Source organism: Corythoichthys intestinalis, chromosome 20, assembly GCF_030265065.1.
Source record: "Corythoichthys intestinalis isolate RoL2023-P3 chromosome 20, ASM3026506v1, whole genome shotgun sequence".
NCBI lineage: Eukaryota > Metazoa > Chordata > Actinopteri > Syngnathiformes > Syngnathidae > Corythoichthys > Corythoichthys intestinalis.
Genome location: NC_080414.1, coordinates 18,888,301 through 18,913,437, shown reverse-complemented (window position 1 = coordinate 18,913,437; position 25,137 = coordinate 18,888,301). Strand labels below are relative to the sequence as shown.

Below are 25,137 nucleotides of genomic sequence, written 5' to 3'. Positions count from 1 at the left end.
AAAGGGCAATGTATTCACCCAAATCAATAAAATTAAATGCAAACACTTTCAAAACAAACCATTACAATGCCACTCTAAACGAATGACGCAAAATTTGATTCGAAGCTTTTTTCTAATCAATTACTCGAGTTAATCTGTTAATCGTTGCAGCACTACATTTTTATCAATGCCTCTACTATTGTTTTTGTGCGTTATGTGCGTAGGCATAACTGACATCTCAAAATGGCTTTACTTGTGATCGTTGACATATTTTGTGTTTAAACATTTTTTTCCCCCATTATAAGTGTCCTAAAATTCAGTCACTTTAAGCAACAGCCTTTCACATGATGGTCAATTACATTCTGTGTTGTCGGTCTTTTTAAGACCGACCTCATGAAACAATGCCTTTGTAAGACATTTTGTCAAGATTAGTAAGACCTTTAACACATTGTGGGAACTCTGTATATAGGAAAGGTACATTTTAGTGTATATGGACCATTTCTGCTCTAACATTCCCTTGAGAACTCGTGAGATCCTCACCCATCTCCTGGTCCTCTTTGACGCGCCTCCTCTCCTTGCTAAAGGCTTGCAGCCACCTCTCCTTGTCCTCAAGCTTCCTGCAGCACAGCATGCACACAAACTCTAGTGTTTCAGCGTTGCGCAGGCGCAGGGCGTTCCTCAGGGTCAGGCCCAGGTCCGGGTCCCTCCCATCAGGTATATCAAGCACTTCGGTGATGTCCATGTCAAGACGGCCTCTATAGTGAAGTAGATCCCGGCGGAGGACGTCCTTCTTGCAGAAGACCAGCTGATGGTCGAACAGGAAGAAGCTACGTTGCTGCATTTTTCCCTGGCGCAGGATTCGAGTCAGCTCTCCCGAGTGGATTAACTCGGAGCTGCGTACTAGCACGTCAGGTCCCTGCATCACCGACAACACAATCTTAACTCGGAGCGACACTTTTATTATGTAAGCTTCTAACGTCAGTCATCACCTCCCAGCGTAGAATGGCCACCTGCCAATGAGCAATGGCGTCGACGCTCTCTAGCCGCCTCTTTCTCTCGTTGATCAGACTCGCTACGTTCTTCATGGCCTCGTACGCATCGCTCACACCACTGTGGTCACTGAACAAACACAATAAATAAAACCATTGTTTCGCCATGGAGTTTTATACCAGTTGCTATCAAATATTTTACAGCAAGTACCACTTCTAAAGAATACTTGGCTCTCAGAGTACCACAGTCAGGCCCAACCTGAATTCATTGGCTGCCATTGTCTGTGCCAGACAACCAATTAATTTTTGACAGGGAGAGCTGGCATTCTTTCATTTGCCACTCCGAGTCAAAAGGAATGAATTGGATGTATATGGATATCATTTGGCAGGCAATTAATTAAAGATTGATTTAAATGGTACATTAAATGTGAACCTTTTTCAGTTAAAGTTGAATGCAACTTAACTGTACTGTATTAATAAAGGTTGTTTGAACATTTAATAATGGTACTCATACCACACTTTGATTACGACTGTTTTAGAAGGTGGTTAACTTGTGCGACAACAGGGCTCCAGACTGGGGATGTCCAGATCCGATCACGTGATTGGAAATCGGGCCGATCGCGCCATTTTCCAGAGAATCTGAATCGGGTGAAAAGGATCGGGTTTTCAATTTTAAAAATGTTTTTCTGCTTCATGCTCGTACAGGCTCTCACCCTCCCTCCGGTTAAACAGTGCGACCAAACTTCATCACCAGTGCAGCTGGCGTTTGGTACTTAAAGTTAACGATGATTGACAGTAAAGGTGTGTGAAATTTCCGATTCTTAGAATATTCGTGATTTGGCCACTGAAAATTTGAGAAGGATTAACAAACATCCATATTCCAATTATTTAAATATGCTAAGTAAAGTGCTAAAACACAGTCAGCAAGGTCTTCGGGACACAATGAGGAATTGACCAAGAGTAAACATCCACAACTCATGCCGCTAGATAAAAAAACGCCGACAGCAGCTACAAACAACGGCCACATAATGCTACGGTAGGTATCACATGTATATAGAACTAGATGCGTAACAATAGACTCGGCGGCGTTAGTAAACAGCCGCCATCTTAAAGCAGTAGACTTCTCAGGAAGGCTCTGTTGTAGCGAACCTTCCGAGCGAACTTAATTAACTACACCTAAATAGGCAAAATCTTGACCTGAATCTATCTTTAAATGATGATAAAACTTTCACATGTCGAAAGTAGACTGAAGGAAAAATAATGGAATAAGAGGATTAACAACTTTACCAGTTGATTCACAACATTAAATTAATTGAATGTAGTATAAAGCTGCTGATACAGAATGGGGACTTGAGTATTTTTATTTACCGTTTTGAACTGTTAACTTAAAGTAGTTCATTGAAGACAGAGGATTTTTGTACTATTTTTGTAACTAATGTACGAAACATTAAAAGCACCTAATAGCTGGGGATGGAGATGGGTGGGGGTTGTGCATCAATATTCGAATCGTAGCCTCAGAATCGTAATCAAATCGTGAGGTGCCCCAAGATTCCCACCTCTAATTGACAGGTTTGTAGCTCTGATGTGGACGCAGAATCCTCGGTAGCTCTTCAAAGACAACTCATTCATTGTGTAAATGAGTAGCAGTGTTAGAGAATTTGAGTGGACTCACCCATGTGAATTATATGAATGTTATGGAGAGTGATTAAAAGTATGGCGTTAAAGGTGATCCAATGAAAAATGTGGGTGCACCTACATTTTGTGCTGGTGCACCTTAAGAAAAAATTGCACCAGTGCAACCAATGCAAAAAGCAATTGAGGAACTTTGGTAATATACTGTGTATCTCAATGTTAATTTTTTCCATTATCGTTTAGGCCTAATTCATATATACTCGTACATACATATATATATATATATATATTTTCCCCCTACTTTTTAAGGGCAAAAATGTAACAAAACAATCCACAAATACAACGGCATTTCCAAAAGATACAAAAATACATACTCTGCAACACTGCTGGAAAAATCAGAAGAGAAGTACTGCAAAAAGTACAGTATTGTAACGCGTTTGAAAATTTCGTCAAAAAAAAAAAACAAACAAAAAATGTGATTGGGACTTGGTATTGGCATATTTTCAAAATCAGGTGACTCGGGTACAAAAATATGTAATCTGGACATCCCATCTCCAGACTGTGACCCAATGGTTGCATTTTGAGCGAGTCAAAATTGGGGTAGTGGAAAAACTGGCACTGTACATGAACATCACTTGCGAACAATGGCAAAACAGTGCCGTTGGAGGGAATAAGTCTGACTCAGACAGTGAAGAGACAGTTGTGGCGAAAAAAGAAAGAGCATTCATTTTTCGGGATGAGTGGGTTGGAGACCACCGGTTTGTCGTATCTTAAGCAGACAAACTATGTAGTGCAAATTCTTACACATTCACTTAAACCCATTATCATCTTTATAATCAGTCTTTTTAAACTTCTTTCTCATATATATTTATTTTTTTGTCATGAATGGGACACTCCACATCCATTCTGCAGCTGGGTCTCCCTAAAAGAAATTCCCATGTTAACCAAATTTCTAAGCAGTATACTGGTTGATGTCAAAACTGATAGAGAAAAAATATAAATTGTAGTTTTATGCATTTACTGTACTATGATAGTATCAGTTAAACAGTGAAAATTAGAGGAAAACTTTGCATGTCGATTTACAGTGTCCGCCCCTGAATCTTCTGCTCGAGCCCCTAAAAATTTAAGTGCTCCTAGTAAAAAATGTTAAGTCTGGAGCCCTGGACAGTCACCGAGTGTGGGGTTAACAACATCTTTAAATATCCATGTTACTAGTTCAACACGTGATTTAGAGCTGTATTGTTTGGTTAATATGATACACTAATGACCCTGCGGCCTCTTGAATTAAAATTAATTTATGACCCACATCCTGTAATATACACGTTAATGTGTTCTGATAAGATACGCGTGAGACAAGGAGAAGCCCAGGCACGTTTAGCTGACAAAGAATTCCGTTCCTCCGCTCTCAGGAGTACCTGTGGTCTTTGGGGGTGTATTTGAGTAACTCCCCCAGCTGCAAGGGATATTTGCAGATCTTCTGCACAGGAGTAAGCAAGAAACCGGCGATTGAGATGTCAATCATCTGTTGAAGGAGGCGGCACCATTCGAAGAAGTGCTTGTAACGGCTAGACTTCATTAAGCGCTGCAGTTCTGCGCAGGCTGCTGGGTGGGTGTTACAATACTCAGAGTAGATGGAAAAGCCTTCGCCCTTTGGCGAGAAAAAAAACGAAAGAGCTTGTTAGAAAGCAGCAATTTGTGAAAACAGTGCTGAAATACTGGAACCTAAATTTTATTAAGTTCTGTAGAAGTTGTACGTATGTTGCATCTTATCAGGTCACCTGCAAGAGAAAGCACGAGCCAATTTCGCTGAGATGTGGTTGCTCCTTGTTGTACTTCTTCTCCAAGTCACGTAGGAACTGCCTCTGGAACTGGTAGATATCCTCAATATTGCTGAAGATGGTCTTCAGTTGTGGCTCAGTGAACATGTCTGGGTGCTTGCGGCACTGCCGGATGTAGCCCTGTACAGAAAACCACAAATCAGAAACATTTTCTAACCTTGTTTGCAGTTTAAACATTGGCCTTGAGAGGGAGCCGGAAGCTTAAAGTGCCTGTGACACGAAAAAGCATGTTTATTTCATAATACACGCGGTATTTTATGCTCCTGAATGATATGGACCGCTTGGATGTGTGTGGAAGCGATCGCTATATTTATTTAGTTTTTTTGAATCCCGCGCCAGGAAAATGAGTGACTTCCGGCTTCGGTCTTGCATTGAGGAGGAGGGCGCTGTGACGTGTACGGTAGAAGACGTCCTTTTCACGCTACAGTGTACTGTTGTGTATGAGGACGAAGGATTCAGCTGATTTTGCAGATTAATACGTTTATTTTTCGCATCACACCAGCCAAACGGCTGCAGAAAAATTATTCTGTATGAGGGAGAGGCGTATGCGCCTTTTTGGAGTTTCAAAAGGTTCCCATTCACCGTGGATATTTACTGTGGGACCATTGGACTTACGAGGAAGTGAGTAAACATCTTGTTTTGTATTATGTCAAATACGAATACAGCGATTACAAAGTAAACACTACAAACTTCCTTTAAATGAAGGACTACTTACGTGTGATCATTGATAGGCATGTAAAAAGCTCTCCTAATGCATTAGCAGCAGCACGTTAGCTGCGTTAGCTCCAGCCACCCTCCTCCGGGGAACGAACTGTAAATTGCTCTCCGCCGGGCGGTTTGCCGATCCGCTAAGACATTCGACAACCGGGTCGTCATGTCAAATAATCCAGGATAGCTTTGTGTGATTTTCCGCTTTGAAGACTTTGAAACATCACTCTGTTCGGGTTAGCATGTCGGCTAGCTGTCACTCCTTCTGGTTTGTTTACATTCTCCGAAGCCGGGGAAGGGAAATGACATATGTCCGATTTAGGTGTCATAAAATATCGTTCGGGAGGTGCGACAGTAAAGGTGAAGTCGACAGTTTTGACCATTATGTAGTAATTTTGCCATGTCGTCTTGAATAAATGGATTTTTATTATTTCATATTCCATTTAGCACAAGATTGTTATTTGTCTTGACCATGCCATTTATTTAGCAATTGGGGAAAATACTTGGATAAAAAGAATATCCTGTAAAAATATGGAAGTAAAGAGACAGAAACAATGACATTTTGCCGCTCTCTTCGTCGCGTTTTCCTTATTGTGAATAGTTCCCCCTCGACGGGCTGACTGGTCCTTCTCAAGCCATTTATATAGCTATTGGGGAAAAATACTTGGATAAAAAGAATATCCTGTAAAAATATGGAAGTAAAGAGACAGAAACAATGACATTTTGCCGCTCTCTTCGTCGCGTTTTCCTCATTGTGAATAGTTCCCCCTCGACGGGCTGACTGGTCCTTCTCAAGCCATTTATATAGCTATTGGGGAAAAATACTTGCATAAAAAGAATATCCTGTAAAAATATTGGAGTAGAGAGACTGAAACAATGACATTTTGCGGCTCTCTTCATCGCGTTTTCCTCGTTCTGAACAATTCCCCCTCAATGGGCTGAATAGTAAAACCGATGAGCCCAGTCTACCGCTGACGTCATCCACCTGTTGGGGACGCTAAAGCCCTATAATGGTAGGCGTGGCTAACCGGCAGATTAAAAGACTAATTTCTCGTCATCTGCGCTTTGCTAAATTGTTGTATATAGTCGAATCGTCTCAAAATATGATTCTAATTCACATAATAATGCCATTTAAGACTTTTTTCTGGTGTCATATGCTCTTTAAACGTGCTATGAAATGCTATAGCAAGTAGCAGACCATATTTTTTACAAAATCCATTAAAAAAGTGACGAAAAAGGCTTAACAATGAAAGAAAATCCTAATTAGTATTCCTTTCTTAACTGCCTTCGCTCCACACACTAAAAAATCTCCAAACAGAAAATGATGTCACAACCACTGCTAACATGCTAACAATCGGTTTATTATTCTGTTGCAGTGTGACCGTTCTGACATTCTGTCAACATGTCCTAATTAGCGCAACACTAGGAAGTTAGGCATGATCATCAATTCTGGTTGTGACATCACAACCAGAATTGCTAAAAACAAAAAAAAAAATGTGAGTGTTCCCTGATGCATTGTTTTGAATGGAATAACTGTGATACAGTGGTACCTCTACATACAAGTTAATTGGTTCCAGGACCTTGTTTGTAAGTCGAAATGGTCGTATGTCGAGCAGGATTTTCCCATAAAAATACATTATAATTCCATTAATTTGTTCTACAGCCCGAAAACCTACACTAAATCCTTAATAAATACTGCCGTTACTATTGCAAATAGCAATTACAAAGAGCAAAACAAATACATTATGAATAAAAATCAGAATAATATGTAATAATAGTAATAATAATATCTGTAATAATGTAACAAATCGGGTTCTAATGTGCCAGTTGTATTTTGTGTGGTGTACCTGAACGCACTGCAGGGCTGACGGCAGAGTGAGTGCAGTCCTTTCACTTTTAACGTCCTACTCTTGCGGGCCCTTGGCGTGTTTTTTTTTTTGCACAAGTTCTGAAATACTGCAAATGATTAAAAACCTGACGAAGCTGGCGATCTCTTTGGCGATGGTTGTCACCTTTACTTATAGAGACTGGCAAACGGAGGTCGGAGGAGTATTGTCAAGCAGTTCACAGACGCGCACACCACACTCATATTTTTCCATTAGTAAGCCTCACCTTTTTTTCTTTTCTCACCACCTGCTTTAACATTCTTGGAACCCATGTTGATTTCTCTCACAAAAAAATCCGCCGTGTGTGCGTCTTGCGGGAAAACGCTGTCATAAATCGTCGTATTTCGAGCATTTCGTTGGATGTAGTAACAAATGGCGAGTCAAATTTTACGTTGGATGTTGAAAAGATCGTGTGTCGAAGCGATCGTATGTCAAGGTACCACTGTATATATTTTTCTACACATGAATTACAATAGTGCAGTCATTATATTCTTTTTTGATATGTTCACAATTTCTTAGGACCTTTCAATTGAACAATAAAAAGTTGTTCTGCCCACCTCGCAAATGTCTTTCAGGTGTTTAATGTAGATACGTTCTGTGTTCATAATCTCCTGCACCACGTTGGTCCTCATCTGCTGCCTGTGCTGGCTGCTGTGCACCTCCCGGGGAACTGGGTCCTCCTGGTCCGCAACACTTTCCACACTCCCTGCGCTCGAGTCCTCCTGGTTCACTCGCACCTAAAACGAGTCGACAGGAACGTTGTTGTTCTCATCTTGAAATCCTCATAAGTGGGGTCATTCATATAAACGACTGCTTGATGCAATTACAAAAGAAGGAAGAGAACAAAAAACACACTTCAACCACAAAAAAAGGCACAGGAGCCACTCTGTGTTGCTATGGTAGCACATGGGAAAGTTTAGCTAGTGCTTGCTTGACAACTTTAAATTAGCCACATGCAATTAAACAGTAGACGCCTATATGCCAATCAAATATCTGGCTAATTCAGACTTAACTGTCACTCCACACCGGTTGTCAGAGAAACTAGTTGATCCCCAAGCGGGTGGTAGACTTACTTTTACAGACACACACAGCGTTAGAACTGCCTTTATTTTGGAGTAAAGCCAGCTTACAAGTGGAGTGCAAACAAGCGGGTCAGGAAGTCCACTCACCCGGACAAAGCAGGATGGGAACCAGGCCTCCTTCTCGGGCCCCCTGCCCCACCACCAGTCCTTGTGCGAGGCATCAAGGATGCGGATTACATCTCCCGCCTTGAAGGCCAGCTCCTCTTCCTCCATGGTCACATGGTCCCACAGGGCTTCGGCATACACGGCGTGGCCCGAGCTTATCCACTGCGCCAACACACATTACGGAGCGGATGATTCCATGTAGAACACAGAAGATTATGGCGCGGCTTGCCAAACATCTTGAAAACACATTTTATCCTAACATTTGCTTACCGGGAGGAAGACGTATACCCGCGCGAGCTAAGCGTTATGTCATGAAGACCACGAGAGCAGTAGTGTTGTGCAATATGACGATATAGTATATCACAGAAACGATTGTATAAGACCTGTATTATGCATACACAAAAACAACGAAATAACATCCAGATTTGAAAACATTTTTGTGAATTGAAATATATATATAAACACTATATATATATGAAAAACTATCATTAAAAATAATAGTGTTCACAAAACTAAGACGTATTAAAATTAAAAATACTCATTAGTTTCTTAAATTAATGATGCCGTTCCTATACCTGCAAACCAGGTATTGGATATATCACCACTAAAGATGTCCCGATCGATCAGGTCCAATCACGTCATTTTCAAAGTATCGGAATCAGCGAAAAAATATCAGACATGCCTTTTTTTAATATATATATTTTTTTATTTAAATCGTTTTCTAACTGTATTTAACGTTACTGACAAAATGTCTATCACTCATCCGGAGTAGTTTTGGCTTAAAGCAGGGCTATCAAATTTATTGGGTTGACAGCGGCAATTAATTTTTTTTGATTAATCACGTTAAATAATTAACGCATGCGCTGCACGAGCCACTCACGCATTGTCGCGTTCAATCTATAATAACGTCGTTTTACTTATAGATAGCGCTATAAGACAACGAATAATGAGTTGAGAGAATTTTGTCAGCTTTTGGAGCCATTTTTTAAATGGCTAACGCCTTACGATACCTCTCTCAGCAATTAAAAATGACGTGGGAGGCTATGTGGGGAAGAAAGGCAGAAGTTGATCACAATTACAAGTCTTTCTATCATTGCCAAAATGTATATGATCGGAAAAAATTATCGGGAATGATTGGAATTGAATTGGGAGCAAAAAAAAAAAAAAAAGCAATCGGATCGGGAAATATCGGGATCGGCAGATACTCAAACTAAAACGATCGGGATCGGATCGGGAGCAAAAAAACATGATCGGAACAACCCTAATCACAACACAACACAAATACGTGGTGCATAAATAAGACAAACGGTAAACTCGTTAGCTTCCATTGATAGTGACAGACAAATCAATTTCTACAAGGAGGGATGGAAGTCAATGATCATTTATCAGGACCATTAACAGCGATAGGTGTCCAATTGAAGTGAGGGATGGCAATGGTGAATACACAGACACTACAGCTACTACTAAGAATCATCTGCTAACGAAGCCAAACACGTCAATTTTAACTTTTCTCTTTTTTTAATAACTTCTTTTTCCCCATCAAGTAATTAAAATATACTAAATTGTGGCATATTGTTATCATGCCATGAAATTCCCCATATTTTGACAGAAGACGACTCACCTCGACTAGCATAGACAGTTCCACGCCCGGTTCCAGGTATGGTGTTATATCGGCGTCAAAACTACCTTCTTCCTCTTCTTCTTCACTCACGCTGTCGTCCAGCGCTGCTGAACTGTCCGAAACACCATCTGCGGAGCAAAAAAAATGCAATCGAGGCATATCGAGAAGGATTTACAGACATTCTCCCCTGACTCGACTGTCCCTACCGCTAAGCACTCGGTGCAGCTTTTTCCTGCCCACGCGATCCAGTCCGATGGGGGTGCTCTGGGAGAGGAGGGTGGGGCGGAACCTGGCCGAAACGGCCTTGTAGGGGGGCACCTGATGGGAGGGAATGGGCGGCCGTGACAGAGGCTGCGAGGGAGGACCAGAGAAGAAAGCATTCTTGGATTTAGCAAGTCTCAACATTCAAGAACGGTACCAGCTTGTATGATTCTGAACAGTGCCTCTCTGACATACTAAAATAATAAAGAACCGCACAGAGGGAAGATGCTCCTCATCGGGGGAAAACAAGTCCTCCACTCCCATTACGGACACGGGTCTCTGTGGCAACCTGCCAGGTACGTTCCCATCCACGGTGCACTCCTCTCCACTTTCACAAACTCCGTTCCCGATGCCATCCTGATTTAGGGACCGTGTCCTCTCATCTGGGTTCAACACGACCGCCTCCTCGGGAATGCAATGCCTCCTGGAGAGAAGCTGTCCGTAGTCCGAGATGGGCCGTGGTCTCGGGCGCCCGCTTCGTCGCCGGGACTTGACAGCGGTGGTCTCTGGGCTGGGCGACGTTGGGGACTCCGAGAGGAAGACTGGGGAAAGGGGAGAGGTGCTCCCGCTGGTTTCCGGGGAGTCACCATTGGCTTGGCCCAACACTTCCTGCCTTTGCTCCTCTGATGTCACCTGGCAATCGTGACAAATATTTACATTAGCAGTAGTGACGAGTCAAAATGTTGGACAAACTACACAGGCTTAAAAAAAAAACATTTATTGATCATCAGACATCAGGATCAGAAAATTCATTGATAGAGGCATTTGCATCAGTTTGTGCCCCTGCATATCGTTCATCTCATAATAAGTCATTAAAAAGTAAACCCCTTGAAGAAAGACAAACTTTGAAGAACATCAGAAAGAGAAATGTCTAAATGAGAAAGTAAAAGAATCAGAGAGACAGTATCAGCATTGCTACTTAAAAAACAGGTTTATCACGTGAGGTGATTCTCAGTCACTAAAAGCACTTAGGCAATACAACACTGTATGAAATAGGATCAATGCAACTGCAGTATAAACAAAAGAAAACTTCGCAAAGCCATCAAAATATTGCTTTATGTGAAACCCTTCAATGTGTACGTATCGAATACATCTGTTAATCAGAAACAGCTACTGCTGCTCAACCAGGTCCAAGAATTGTTTTGATTGGATCGGAAATCGCCGCAAAGCTACTTGAATCAATATTATCTGGCTTCCCTGAAAAATGAACCAATTCAAGTATTACAAATATTCTGCAATAAAATACTATCACGGTTTATTTGATTTCAGGTGTAAATATTGACCCAACCAGTTGGCAACAATCAAACCTCACCTTTCGATTCTCCCGGTCTGGATCGGAACCGCCACACGCACAACGGAAAGGCACGCAGAGGGCTAGCACCATTGTGAAACACATGCAGCCTCACAGGCCGAAGAATTTTGTTCCTACAGTGACTTAATCATCCTCAAACGGGGAAAAAAAAGAACCAGAATGCACTCCAGGATTTTTAACTGTCCTAGTTAACGACTCAAATGTATCATTGCTGGACTTTGTTCTGCCGGGCTAACTGGACTGAAGAATCCATACGCGCGTTTCGAGCTGCCCACCCACAAATTTTGCCCTTTCGCACAAGGGACGACTAATCATTAACCTAGCCTGTTCCTTAAAGCACAGGACAGCCAGGTCTAGCATGTGACCCGGCGCCAGTCGATATATCACATGGAGGGCAAACAGAGCAGACGTTGCACATGACAGTGACATTGAAACAATTATAACAAAAAATGGCTTGATAAAAGGAGTTTCTTTCACATCTTAACACAAGGGTCAGACCTGTTCAGCGAAATTCAATCTAGGCCTTTTCCTGATCCTTTCTTCGCTGGTTGAAACCTAACCCGAAGCCTAATTGTGACTTAATGATTTCCAATCAGCTACTGCTCGTGTGCAACTGCAGCTTTGTTGGCTTTGCTTTATCGAGCTGATGGTAAACCCTGAAGAACTGAGCTTAGCAATAAAGAGGAGAGGGAAACATAATGACTGCTTGACAAGATTCGCTGGTTCAAAATATTTAGTCTTAAGGCAAACAGAAATGAGTGGCTGTAGATGAGCTTTAGAATACCAGATAGGGATGCCCAGGATCTGATCACATAAATCGGTGTTTTAAAAAAACAAAACAAAAACAAAAACAAAAAAAAAAAAGGGGGGGGGGGGGGGGTTTAATGGCTACAAATCTCTCAAAACAGTTCAAATGTACAAGGATATTGCCAAAAGAAATAAATAATATACATTTTATACTATGCAAACAGCGGAAATAGAGTTAAACACAGTCGGTTGGAGACCGTTGGGTAGCTTTGGCATGAAGCTATCATAAGATAAAATCATGCGAGAGTTGTAAGAGTGGACTCAGGACTGGTCCAATCACATAATTTTTGCTCCTAATATCGAAGCAGAAACTAAAACATTCTGAAAAAATTAGTTTGCGACTGTTCTTAAAGTGACTGGGCACCACACTTTTGCGACAAAACTAGCTAACAGTCATGACTAGCTAGTTATGAATTAAAGTTTAAATCACACTGTGCTTTCTTTACATCAAAAATAGTCTCCTAACTCACCTCATTTGGTAGGTCTTCTTTTTGGCTTTCTGGAGGGGAACGGTTCACTGTCACAAACCCGCATGTGGCAATCTCCAGCGATCCATCTTCCGCTGCAACGTTACATTCGGGTGGCGCATGAACCAATACGGCGTGCCCCGCAGACATGACCCGGGCTCTGACGGGCGAGGGTCGGCGCCGGCGCTCACTAGCACTGCGGCAAGGCACGCGTCGGGAGTAGTCGTCGTGGAGACTGCTCAGGGGTGACATCAGAGTGGGTGGGCCTGGGGAGGGCGAGCGACTTGGCCTGCGCAAGATGTTTAAGTCGGTCATGCTGCCGACCAGCTTAAACATGGGTGCCTTCATCCTCATTGAGGTCTTTCTGCGATCGGCGAAGTCGGCTGAGGAAGCACTGGTGGTCCTCTGAATGTTCGGTGTCCCGTTTGATGAGGTACCCTTCTGGGGAGCTGACTGAGGGGACGGCGTAGGGGCTTTGCGTCTGAACGGTATTTTAAAAACAGGAAGGTTTTCCGCACTCTTACTCAATTTGCTTAGCACAGTTGTATGAGAGATGTTTTCCGCTTGCCCGTTGATCTTTGCTTTCTTGTGTTCTATGCTACCTTCTGCAATGCGCTCTTCATTTTTGTCTGACATGATAATGCGTCCTGACCCGTACGCCCTCCTCATACTCCGCGAGAAGCGGGAATTACGTTGAAGGCCTTCGATGTCCTCGTCATCGTCAATTTCCGAGTCACAGTGACTTGCGGTCAAATTTCCGTTAGACAGATAATCAGTGGCATCATTTGAGACGGTATTGACGTTTTCAGTTGCACACTTCCCAACTAGTCCACTTGCTCCACGGCTCTGAATCCCCTGGAGAACTGAGGAGCGTAGCTTTTTAAATGAGTCCACCATGCCGAGTCCGGGGAGACCAACGGGACTTTCGGTGGCAGGCGCGGTGAAAGAATCCTTCCTGGAGCTGGAAAACAGCCTCATGATTCTCGATGATCCGGGCTTCCCGGAAGAGAAGTCAACACCGTTCGTGAGGTTATCGTCCGCGGCAGCTGGGCCTACGGTGATCGGCTGTAAGAACGGAACGACGCTCCTCTCGGGTTGACCGTGAAACGGGTACAAGTCACTGAGGGGGAGACTCCGGATCGGAGGTTCTGCGTTGGAAGAGTTGAGGCGAGGGGGAGGGAGAGAGTCTTCGCTTGTAGACGAGACTCTGTCCTCCGGTTCTGCCTGCAGAGGCAAACAGAGACACTGAACAATTGGCAGGGACATTCTGTTTTGATCATTGACCAATCTGTTGATGGGAGGGCTGAAAATGATCTCTGCCAGCCCCTTCCAGTTCAAACGGATCAGATGCTCATCTCATCAATAGAACAGAAACACTGCCAGCCATTCATTTTTCATTATATGCACCACTATATTGGGGGAGTACCGAATAAAAGGTAGAGGAATTAGCCCAGTGATTGGGTTGCAGCTACTGCACAAGTAAATCCTGAATAAGCACTCACAAAATGAGCACATTGACAGATAATGGTTGCTTACACTACAGCACTCTTTGTGTTTGGATGAGTCACAGATAAACAAAGACTTGCTCTCTTAATGGCGTAAGAAAAAAAGCAAACACACACTTGGAAAATGACGTGCATTTAACACAAGTGCTGCGATTTGAAAGTCAGAGGGGAGCTGAGGCCCGGGTTGGGGTCTTCGACTGTGTATGTGTGTGTGCGCGACTCACAGTGGTGGTAACCGCAGCTGGCCCTTTGAAGCGGGCCTCTCAGAGCATGACTAAGCGATGAAAAAATGCTAATCCGTTGTGATTAATGCGATAAATTGCTACGCTTCCTCCAGGTTAACGACAATTGCCGAACTTTCACTTTTGGCTTAGTGCGTACTATGACGTAAATATCTTTCTTGAAAAGTAAAATGTTGCTGTTAAACCCGTCGAACATGATGCCAAGAAATTACCGAAAGACAGATTATTTCGTACTACAAATGGCAAAAGGAAGGATGTAAAAACCGTACAAAAAATGCAATGACTGAAAAGACTGATAGCACCTTTGCCTTAGTTTGAGCCTGGCAGAACCTTTCCTCCAGTAAAAGAGAACCGCGAATCCAGATGGGGTGCCATCGCAGCCGTCACCGCCAAGTACCGCCCGCTGACAGACAGAATACACCACCCCACCACCATCACCAGGAACAATACGCCACTTTGAAAACGGCGCCCTCAATTGTCTTCTTGTACCGCCGCCGAGGAGTGACGAAGAGCAGCGGGGTCTGTTATCCCATTCGTTTTCCGGGCCGGGAAAAAGATAGCTGAGGAATGTCAACAAGTTGGCTTGTTTTTTGGGATTTTAATCCCGTGACCGACTCTCGACTGATTGCATTCTATTGCATTTTATGACAGTAGGATGAATTTGTACTAAAATGAGGAAAAGGAAAATGTTGAGGACTATAAATTGGAATTTTTATCATTTTATGATCATAAAGTAGTTATTTAGAGAAATGATAAATCTGGAGTTTACAAGAATAGGTTTTATTAATTTTACCACATAAAGGTTTTGAAATGTCACGAGAATAAACCTGTAATTAGTACAAATACAGGTATCAATTTAGACGATTAAATTGAATTTGAATCTAATATGAAAAACAAGTTTAAATACAATGAATAATAAGTCAACAGACAGTAAGAAAACAATTTTACAATTTGAAAAAATGGGAATTTCACAAAAGATTATGACTAATTTAGGAAAAATCATTAATTCATTGAGAAAAAAAAAAAAAAAACATTACGCCAATTAGGTAATTTTCTCCATTTTTGCATAACAACATATTGCAAGAATCACAAATGCATTTTTTGATGGCTTAATAAAGTTGTTGTGGCAAGTGAGCAAGTGTGGCAAGTTACATTGTTTTATAAAAACTAAAATATAGCTTTGGCAACTATCATTTCGTCATAATTTTATGCTAATTTAAATGTGAAGTTTTTTTTACATTACAGGCACAAAATCATGAGGAAGGAACTTTTTTATTATCATTATTATTATTGTTTTTGTGTGCTTTTGCACCATTGTTCTTTGAATTCTTTGTCGCGGTCCTGCCTGGAGTTAATGAAGAACTCAGGGAGGAGTCGCGTACCCGCTTCCTTGCCTTTCCCACCCTCCCATCAGGTCCACACAGCCAGCTGGAGCCAACCTCAGATTAGACTCCCGCAGACACAGATGAACATGGGTGCAGAGACATAAACATGCACGCACTGGGGCAAAAACACATGCACAATTAGTTGCGGAGCATCCCGGCCTGTGTCCGTGTACACAGAGGAAGACATCAATCATTGACTCCCTTCTTATTAAACTAGAAAACCCCCAACAAGCTGTTATGCAAGAAGTGAAAACAAACAAACAAAACACGCAAGCGACGAGTAAACTCTGAGAGGTCACCTCCGCAGAGGTATGTCTCTCGCCTCGGGCTGGGGATCAGATTCATCAGGGGTGGAAAGACGCCCAGCATTAGAGGAGTGGGCCTCCAGACATGGGAGGATCATGGGAAAATGGGCATTTGTCATTTTCCATCGCTTTTGCTGAGTCTTTCTCAGCATCAAGAATGCTCACAACTGCTTACTTGTTGGGATGGTTAGCATCTTCAAAGGAATTTTTGATGTGTTGAGATTAATTGGTTCTATGATCACACCGTTTGAAATTGCCTACCTTCTATTTTTTTGTTTGTGTATGCACAACTTGCCTGATTAAACACTCCAACGCCAATTAGCAAATGCTACGAGTCAGCGCCGCGTAACACACTACACAAGTGTGTGTGCCATATTCCTCTTTCCATGCCATCACTAATGTGATTAAGCGAAGCTTTGCTTTTGAGTGTGGTTTCATCTACACATGATAGCCTAATCAGGCAGACAAGCAGGCTATTCTGTACCGACTTGGAGTGACACTCCAAAGCTTGCAAAAAGCCCACCGCGTTGCTGCCGACCTCTCGGTAAGCTCAACACTATTTGATTGCCAAGTCAAAATAAGTCAACTTTGATAAGTTAATGGTAGTTATCATAGATTTCATGTTGCGTTACGTTGTTTTTTTTTTTTTTTTTAAACAGTAAAGTTTTTGCAAAATTTCAACATTCTTGGTCTTGCCACAATCAAACCAACTTACTTTTACATTAAATGGCATGTGCCATATTTAGAGCTTCCACGAGTGATAAAATGACAAATAATCAATTATCAAATTAATCCAACTCTTTTGATTGTCAATTAATCCTTTAGGACAGGGGTCCCCAACGACCGGGCCGCGGACCGGTACCGGTCCGTAGTGCATTTGGTACCGGGCCGCGCAGAAATAATAAATAATTTATTACAACTGCATTCTGCCCGATCGACTTTGGCCTGTGCCGCTTAACACAGCAATATCCCTGTCTACTCTAGATATACAACTACAGGATAGGAGGTCGTCATAGAAATGCATTGATTGGACTGTTAGCAGTACATCTTGTTTTGTATATCTATGTGCGCTTGGCCTCGAGAATAACATGATGTAGGTCGTCGCCCGTCACATTTGTTCCTGGAAATAATTAGCCCCCCACACTAGAAGGACCGAAAAACAGACGTCTTTGAACAGATTTTTTATGGGGAAAAGGGAACCTGACGAGCCAGAAGATGAGCCTACAACCTTCAAGAAAACAAAATCTATGCCACTTCCCAATCACTAAAGACCCACGAACAGCGAGGGAGTGGATTTGTGACCCGGATGTGAATAAACCGAGTGATTCCAGCATGTCTGTGCAACAGGAATATCCGCTTGTAGAGATCGTAAATCACGCAGACCTTAAACGTACATTTGAGACAATAACCCTACCGAGGTTCTGGATTAAAGTCATTTCGGAATATCCTGATATCGCTAGGAGAGCACTAAATACTGTCCTACAATTTCCAACATCGTATCTTTGTGAAGCGGGCATCTCTCACTCTCCTATCTCGGGACCATGTCGTCTCAACGAAACAAGTTCAGGCCTCCCACTTATTCAGCGGGTGGGTTGTACTTTCCCTGCACTTAACACGACGGGGCTAAAAACAAATGATATTTTATATTTGTTGTAATTTTTTGCCGCACATTGCCGGTGTTCTGACAAATTTGGCATGCGCGTAACGTTAAAAATGACCGCGAATGCAGCGATTCCACAGTACACACTACAAACTTGCTTTAAAAATAGTTATATTAATTTACGTTTGGCATCTTAGCTGCACACAACAACTGCACGCAGCTCTCTCACTTAACGACTTCGCCGTGTCGTTAAGCATTAATTTATGCCATTTTCGTGTTGCACATGTATGTTAATGATGTAAATAGTGTTTTAGCACCGTTGGATAACATTGAGAGTCCAACTGAATATAAAAGAGGGCTTTATTCACCACCACCAAAGCTTTGTGAGCAAAATTTTATCAGGGTGCAAAATTTGACAGAACACCGGTCCGTGATAAATAGACCCAAATAAGAGGTTGGGGACCCCTGCTTTAGGACATAGGTGGAGTTTGACTTTTGTGGCCGGGGGGGGGGGCCAAGACAAGTTGATGAATCCGAAACGCAGGGTCAGCAATTATATTAAATTACAAGATATATGCTCCGATAGTAGCTTAGCCTATGCTCGGACATACTGGCATCCAAGCTGTGTGGGTGGGTGTGTGTGTGGGTGCGTGAGCACTGCGGTTACTTTAGTCTTACCTAGAGGAGAAGTAGACGCCGCATCCTTTTTGACTGAATAATCCAGCCAGAATCTGTCCTCAGGTGGTTTTGGCTAAGCAAAGCAAATGGCCGTCTCTAAGGTGCTAGTCACACGATGCGTTCGAAAAATAATTTGGACCCATGATAAACATTTTTCTTGTTCATTTCATTCATTTTTGTTCTTTGTTTTATTGCTTTACAACTTTTATAGACAACATTTTACAAAGTCTTCATTTTAAATTCATATATAGCAAAATTAAGTATATGCAATGACCTTTTCGGCCACCGGTAGAGGGTCATTGCTTTAGGACAGGGGTGGGCAAACCGGTCCTCGAGGGCCGCAGTGGGTCCTGGTCTTTGTTCCAACTGATTCAGCAAAGACAGTTGAACCAATGAGGTTTCAGTGGAAACAAGAAGCACCTGACTGCAATCAACTGATTGCACTTGTAAGAAACCAGATTGGTGAACGGCTGTCCTCATGATGGGTATGAACAAAAACCCGCACCCACTGCGGCCCTTTGTGGAATAGTTTGCCCACCCCTGCTTTAGGACCATTGTTAAACTCAATCGTTTTATTAGTGAATATTCTTATTTCTGTATATTTTTTTTTAAATTAAAACTTGTATACTTAAAAAAATGAGGTAAAAAAACTGGTAAATATTCTCCTACATTTAAATTTTTTTAATAATTAAAAAAAAAAAAAAACTTATCTATTACATGTAATTGCTCTATTTTTTTAAATAAAAAATAACAGTAAATATTCTCAGATTTCTGAACTATAAACAATAAATAAACCGATATACTAGTAGATCGATGAGTTGACAAATCATTAAACTGTTGATTTGTACTAGTATTTAGGGATGTGCACGGCTAGTCATTTAATAGTTTAACCGCCAACTCATAATTAAACGTTTTGTATTTTACTAGTCTGTTAAAAGCAGCGTCATGCATCTTTTGGTCTTCGTGCCTCTGCCTCTTTGTAAACAGGCTGAGCAGCCAGGGACAGAAATGCCCCCCCCCTTCCCCACACACAAACGTAGATGGGAGCAAGGACACAAAGTTTGGGGAAGTTTTGGCAAACAAGAAATGTACACTACTGGCCAAAAGTTTGGACACACCTCATTCAATGCAACACAAATGAAGGTCCCAAACCCATTGATAAGGCAATAAATTCCAACAATCAACCCTGAAAAGGCATACCTGTGAAGTCAGAACCATTTTAGGGGACTCCCTTGAAGCTCATCAAGAGAATGGCAAGAGTGTGCAAAAAAGTAATTAGAGCAATGGGTAAACACTTAAAAGATATTAGAATATCTACATGTTTTTAGTTATTTCACCTTTTTTTTTTTGCTAAGTACATAATTCCACAAGTGTTTATTCAGTTTTATTACCTTCAGTGAGAATTTATAATGTAAATAGTCATGAAAATAAAGAAAACGCACAAATGACAACGTGTGTCCAAACTTTTGGCCTGTACTATGTTTCTCTTTCAAGGGTTTACCTTTATTCATTCAGTTATTCAATGGAATTTAAATAAACAACTTGACCTGAATGTTTAGGATTAAAATAGTTCGTAAATATACAAACTTTTTGCATTTTAAACTTTTTATTTAATATGTGTATTAAATTGCGAGTTTTCTTACTTATAGACTAGCCGACTAGTCGCAAATAAAATCTGAGACTCGGGAAATTAGTCGAAATTCCCATCCTTACTAGTATTAGCGCTGTTGTTAGTTTAAATGGGAAAAATTATACCTTTCATGCAAAACACCAAGTCGATCATCTTCTCTGTGGCTTTCCTACTACCTTCACTCTTTGGCTGCCAATGACTCTCCCAGTAAAAATGGATTGGACGTCTATCGCCGTCTGCAGCACTGCACCTGACCATTGTCTGTATCGTAACAGTTATTCAGTACATTGCCTACGCAATTAGACGTTTTACGACAACACGACATATCCGACCACTTTGACCCCAAGTTCACGGTTTCAGGATGGGCCATACGTAAGGAGAATGACAGAAGCCCCGCCCCTACCCTATAAAGACCGTGGGAAGCGCAACTCGCCCGGGGGAGGGATGTCTGTACTTACAAGTGGGCGGTGCAGAAAAACTTCCACCTGATCTGCTAACAGAGTGACAGACAACCTGGGAATTTAAAACAATACATGAACGAGCCCTGTCAAGAGTCAACATGGTTACTGATGGCGGATTTAAAAATGAAAAACACCTACTTTGGGAATTTGAACCTGACTATGGGACTGAAATACTATGCGGTGCTATGGAAAGAATTTGAATTCCTGAGTGGCAAACAACTATGAAAGAGAAAGTAGACAACAGGAAGTGGACTTTGTTGAGATCTCAAAAATCTTTTGCACAGGTTTTAAATTGTAGTGACATGTAAAAACATGAATTTCTACCTTTCCAGTAGCCATTCCACGTCGTTTTTGACTCAGTGATGCATAGATACTCTTATTCTGCAAACATGGTAGGCTTCATACTTACCTTACCTACTTCCCTTTACGTTCTAGTAGGTAGCAATTCCCAGTGTAATACCAATACGAAGACTTTATTTAATAAAGGAATAATCTTGCATTTGTTCTACATTGGTTGGGTTTTTAGGGGAAATGACTGTTTGACATGCAAATCTAACATGTCAACTTGGAGTTACTTTTTTTTGCCTCGAGACAAGCTTATCGGTAAACATCTTTATTTTATATAGTTCCTAAATTAGCAGTTAGACATGTGATGATTACCGGTTTGAAGGTATATACCCTACCCACCGACGTCACAAAACCACGTGCTCGCTGTGTGGTTCCGCCCACTTGTCCGTCATTTTGTCTCTGTATTAGCATTGTTTTCAATTGATCGAGGAATTTAAAATGCATTTCATGGAAGACCCGGTGCTTTCAGATGCCGTAAACTCACTGGATGTGTTGCATAAAAGGCGTTATGTGGAAAAGCTTCGTTCTATACAGTCGCCAGATCCATATTTGATGCCCAAATCGATGTTTTTCGACCCACTGTCTTCGCCCTGTCTGCCTGACATCTGCTACGCTGATATTTACAATTATCTTGTCCACACAAAATCAGCCTATTCTCACGAAAATTTGAAAAACTTCAAGAGCTTGGAGGCTTATAAATACTTCGTTGCTGGTTGGGTGAAACAGGTCCTCGTCCACGAAAATTCGGCAGGAATCTATCTTGTGCTTGGAAAGGTGAGTTACGAAATTTTCAATTCAAAATCTTTTGTTATTGCTAACATCCACTGTCAAGTCTAATGTATTTCATGTCGTTTGTCAATGGAGTTAAGGCTTTTAATGTTTATATGGTTTAGCGATAGCACTCTCACTACATACATACGTGTATGTTGTCGGCGATTAGCCTAGCAATGATCTTAATTGTGGTTATTTGTCAGCCCCGTAGACGAGGCCAGTTTCTTTCACTTGGTACCAGCTAAATATTATTCAAAAAATAACGATGGTGGAAGAAAGGGAAGTCACAAACATCTTGAATTTGAAACTATGTCGTACTACGTCGTATGTTGTCGGCGATTAGCCTCGCAATGATCTTAATTGTGGTTATTTGTCAGCCCCGTAGACGAGGCCAGTTTCTTTCACTTGGTACCAGCTAAATATTATTCAAAAAATAACGATGGTGGAAGAAAGGGAAGTCACAAACATCTTGAATTTGAAACTATGTCGTACTACGTCGTATGTTGTCGGCGATTAGCCTCGCAATGATCTTAATTGTGGTTATTTGTCAGCCCAAAACCCTCTAAGTATATCTTAAATGCATCTTACCGGATATAAAATGACTACTACATAGTCTGTGGTGATTTTTTGGTGCCCAGTTTTCACGTCGAATTGCAGCCGTCCATTTCGCTCTCCTCTTTGGATCCCTCGGAATACGGTAAAACTTCAAGTCTCTCCTTCCATCTTCTCTGTTAGTGCAACCAACAGCCACACACGCCTTCACCATTTTGATTATTAATGTTAAGGAGCAGAAAAACACGCCGTAAATAGGAGGAATGTACGTAGCCGTAACAGGTTAACACTATGTTTTGACGGACAAGTGGGCGGTACCATTCAGGAGAGCGGAGTTGTGACGTCACGTGGGTAGGGTCTATACCGTGGTATGAAAACATTAAGGTTTCAAAACCGCAGAAATGTTCATTGTTACCTTCCCTAAGGTATTAGCTATTTTTTATGTCCCAAAAATGCATGGAGAAATCCCTCGCTTGCAGCTGCAAGGCTCAATCCTTCCACACCGGTTTTTGCTCAGTGTTAGTGAGTCAGCAGTGCGACACAAGGGGTGGAGGAGGTGAAACTCCTGAACTTTTTCCCCCATTGAAGAAAACGAAATTGCCTGCATGGGAATACTTCAGTTAAAGAAAAGTTAGATACGGCCGCGGCTTAGAGGAGGAGGGCCAACCGACCACACTTCTAAAATGATCTCGCATTTTTCCAAAATTAAAGATTAGTTAACACTGTCATGTACGTTTCCCACCAGCTACGAGAGTAAACGCCAGGGTTTTCAGTGTGTCTAGCTGAGGTAAAACATGGTGTTTTTTTTCTCTCTGGCAACTGTTAGTGTTGAGAAAGAGAGTGTATGTATAATGTAAACATGATACGAGTCATACACACATGCTTTTTATTGAAAATAATTCAAATATTTTTTTTCTGATGGTAATAATGTTGGGCTGTGGCTGTGGGTTTAGGCTCACCTAAAGGACTGCATTTAAATTATATATATATTAGGCTGTCAAACGATTTGAATTTTTAATCGAGTTAATTACATCTTAAAAATTAATTAATCGTAATTAATTGCAATTCAAACCATCTATAAAATATGCCACATTTTTCTGTAAATTATTGTTGGAATGGAAAGATAAGACAAGACGGATATACAGTGGGGAGAACAAGTATTTGATACACAGTCAATGGGAAAACCCATTGGCAGTGTATCAAATACTTGTTCTCCCCACTGTATACATTCAACATACTGTACATAAGTACTGTATTTGTTTATTCTAACAATAAATCAACAAGATGGCATTAACATTATTAACATTCTGTTAAAGCGATCCATGGATAGAAAGACTTGTAGTTCTCTAAAGATAAACGTTAGTACAAGTTATAGAATTTTTTTAAAACCCCCTCTTAATGTTTTCGTTTTAATAAAATTTGTAAAAATTTTCAATCAAAATTAAACTAGTAGCTTGCCATTGTTGATGTCAATAATTATACAATGCTCATTCATGGTGCTGAAACCCATAAAATCCGTCGCACCCAAGCGCCAGCAGAGGGCGGCAAAACACCAAAAAACAAGTAAAAAGTGGACATTACTGTCATTTTAATCTGTTTGAGCGGGGCATGTGCGTTAAACGTGTCAAATATATTAACGTGATTAATTTAAAAAAAATAATTACCGCTCGTTAACGCGATAATTTTGACAGCCCTAATATATATATATATATATATATATATATATATATACACTAATCTATTTTAACTTAACATTAGACTTATGTTCCAATTTGCTAATATATTTTGTGAAATAAAAATTCTGTTCGATGGGAAAAAAGTTTGTGTTTTTTTTTACCGTGAAAACGTGATATTTTGATTTAAGCCGTCAGAATATCATACCAGCATGTGCCTAGTAGCAGTCAAAATAAAAGAGTTGAAAAATAATGACAATACACTGCTTTAATTTAATTTTCAGTGGGAGGAAATCACAAAACTTCTCATTTCCCAAGAATCCATCACCTGTTTTCCCAAATAATTGACCTCAGGGTGAAGAAGTGGCCATTTAAACCCGTCTGAGAATTTTAACACCTTCTTTTTTGGGGGAAAATTTTATGTTTTCATGCTTCTTTTTAGCCGAAATTAGCAGGACGTATGAAGTGTATATGCTAGAAAATCCTAGTATTATGTCTCCTCTAGATTTTACTCATTTTGAGGTGTACTATGAAAGCTGTGTTAGGGATTAACACTACACTAAAACCAGTAAAGAACTAGAGCCAAAGTGCCTATTTCTTTCTACCATTGATTCACTTTCTTTGGCCCATAAAGCTCTTTGTAAGCCCCCTCTCAACACCCCCCACCACCTCGGCTCCTTCAGCCAGCCTGGCTTCTCCCACATCACTATAACAACCAGGCTTGTAATGCACCAGAACCCCCCCCTCCTCTGTAGTACACAGGAGGCACAATTATACCGCGAAGAAAACTAAGATAAACTATATAAAAGTTTTAGAAACACAAAATGGACGACTTACCCGGCTCATAGTCGCTCAAGTTCCCTCTCCTGATGCTTTTTTAGCCATAGAAAAGTAATAGGGTTTTCTCTACAGCCTCGCTCCCCTCGTCCATATCGAGTGGGAGTCAATTCAATAGAAAACAAGGCAAGAAAGGCGTTTCTACTTCATTGTGCGGCTCCTTGCAAACAAACCGGGGCTAATAGTAGCAACTTAGGCTAGCTGATAAGAGCTCACCGATAAACTTTAGAGTCGCGCCCAAAAGTTGTTTAAATATATATGCCCGAGAAGATATAAAATAACAAAATAGCACAGTTGAAATGATTAAAAAGACTTTCGCAGTGGCGATCACTATCACTAGTTATTAATAGCGCCGAAGGCTGCCGTTTAAAAGAACTACGTCTCGAGGAGGACAAGGAGCATCTTGATGCACTTGTTGCAGTTCTCTCAAAAAAGGGGCGGGATCGAAGACCCAGAGAGACCT

At 41.3% G+C, this 25,137-nt stretch overlaps 1 protein-coding gene across 3 annotated transcripts in view; it reads right to left on the bottom strand.

Moving 5' to 3' along the window:
• Positions 1-25,137, bottom strand: part of spata13 (spermatogenesis associated 13) — a 26,759-nt gene extending 1,622 nt beyond the window's left edge. The window contains exons 1-11 of one of the 3 annotated variants that reach the window (XM_057824403.1): positions 24,675-25,137; positions 12,691-13,911; positions 10,318-10,734; positions 10,047-10,191; positions 9,841-9,968; positions 8,202-8,381; positions 7,590-7,769; positions 4,379-4,558; positions 4,016-4,248; positions 969-1,098; positions 520-895 (exon numbers count right to left, since the gene is read on the bottom strand). In XM_057824403.1, the coding sequence (XP_057680386.1) occupies positions 520-895; positions 969-1,098; positions 4,016-4,248; positions 4,379-4,558; positions 7,590-7,769; positions 8,202-8,381; positions 9,841-9,968; positions 10,047-10,191; positions 10,318-10,734; positions 12,691-13,911; positions 24,675-24,683 (3,199 nt within the window). In that variant the 5' untranslated portion in view covers positions 24,684-25,137. Of the gene's footprint in view, positions 1-519; positions 896-968; positions 1,099-4,015; positions 4,249-4,378; positions 4,559-7,589; positions 7,770-8,201; positions 8,382-9,840; positions 9,969-10,046; positions 10,192-10,317; positions 10,735-11,413; positions 11,653-12,690; positions 13,912-14,736; positions 15,162-24,674 lie in introns of those variants that run through there. The other 2 variants (XM_057824404.1, XM_057824405.1) reach the window with 2 other exon arrangements.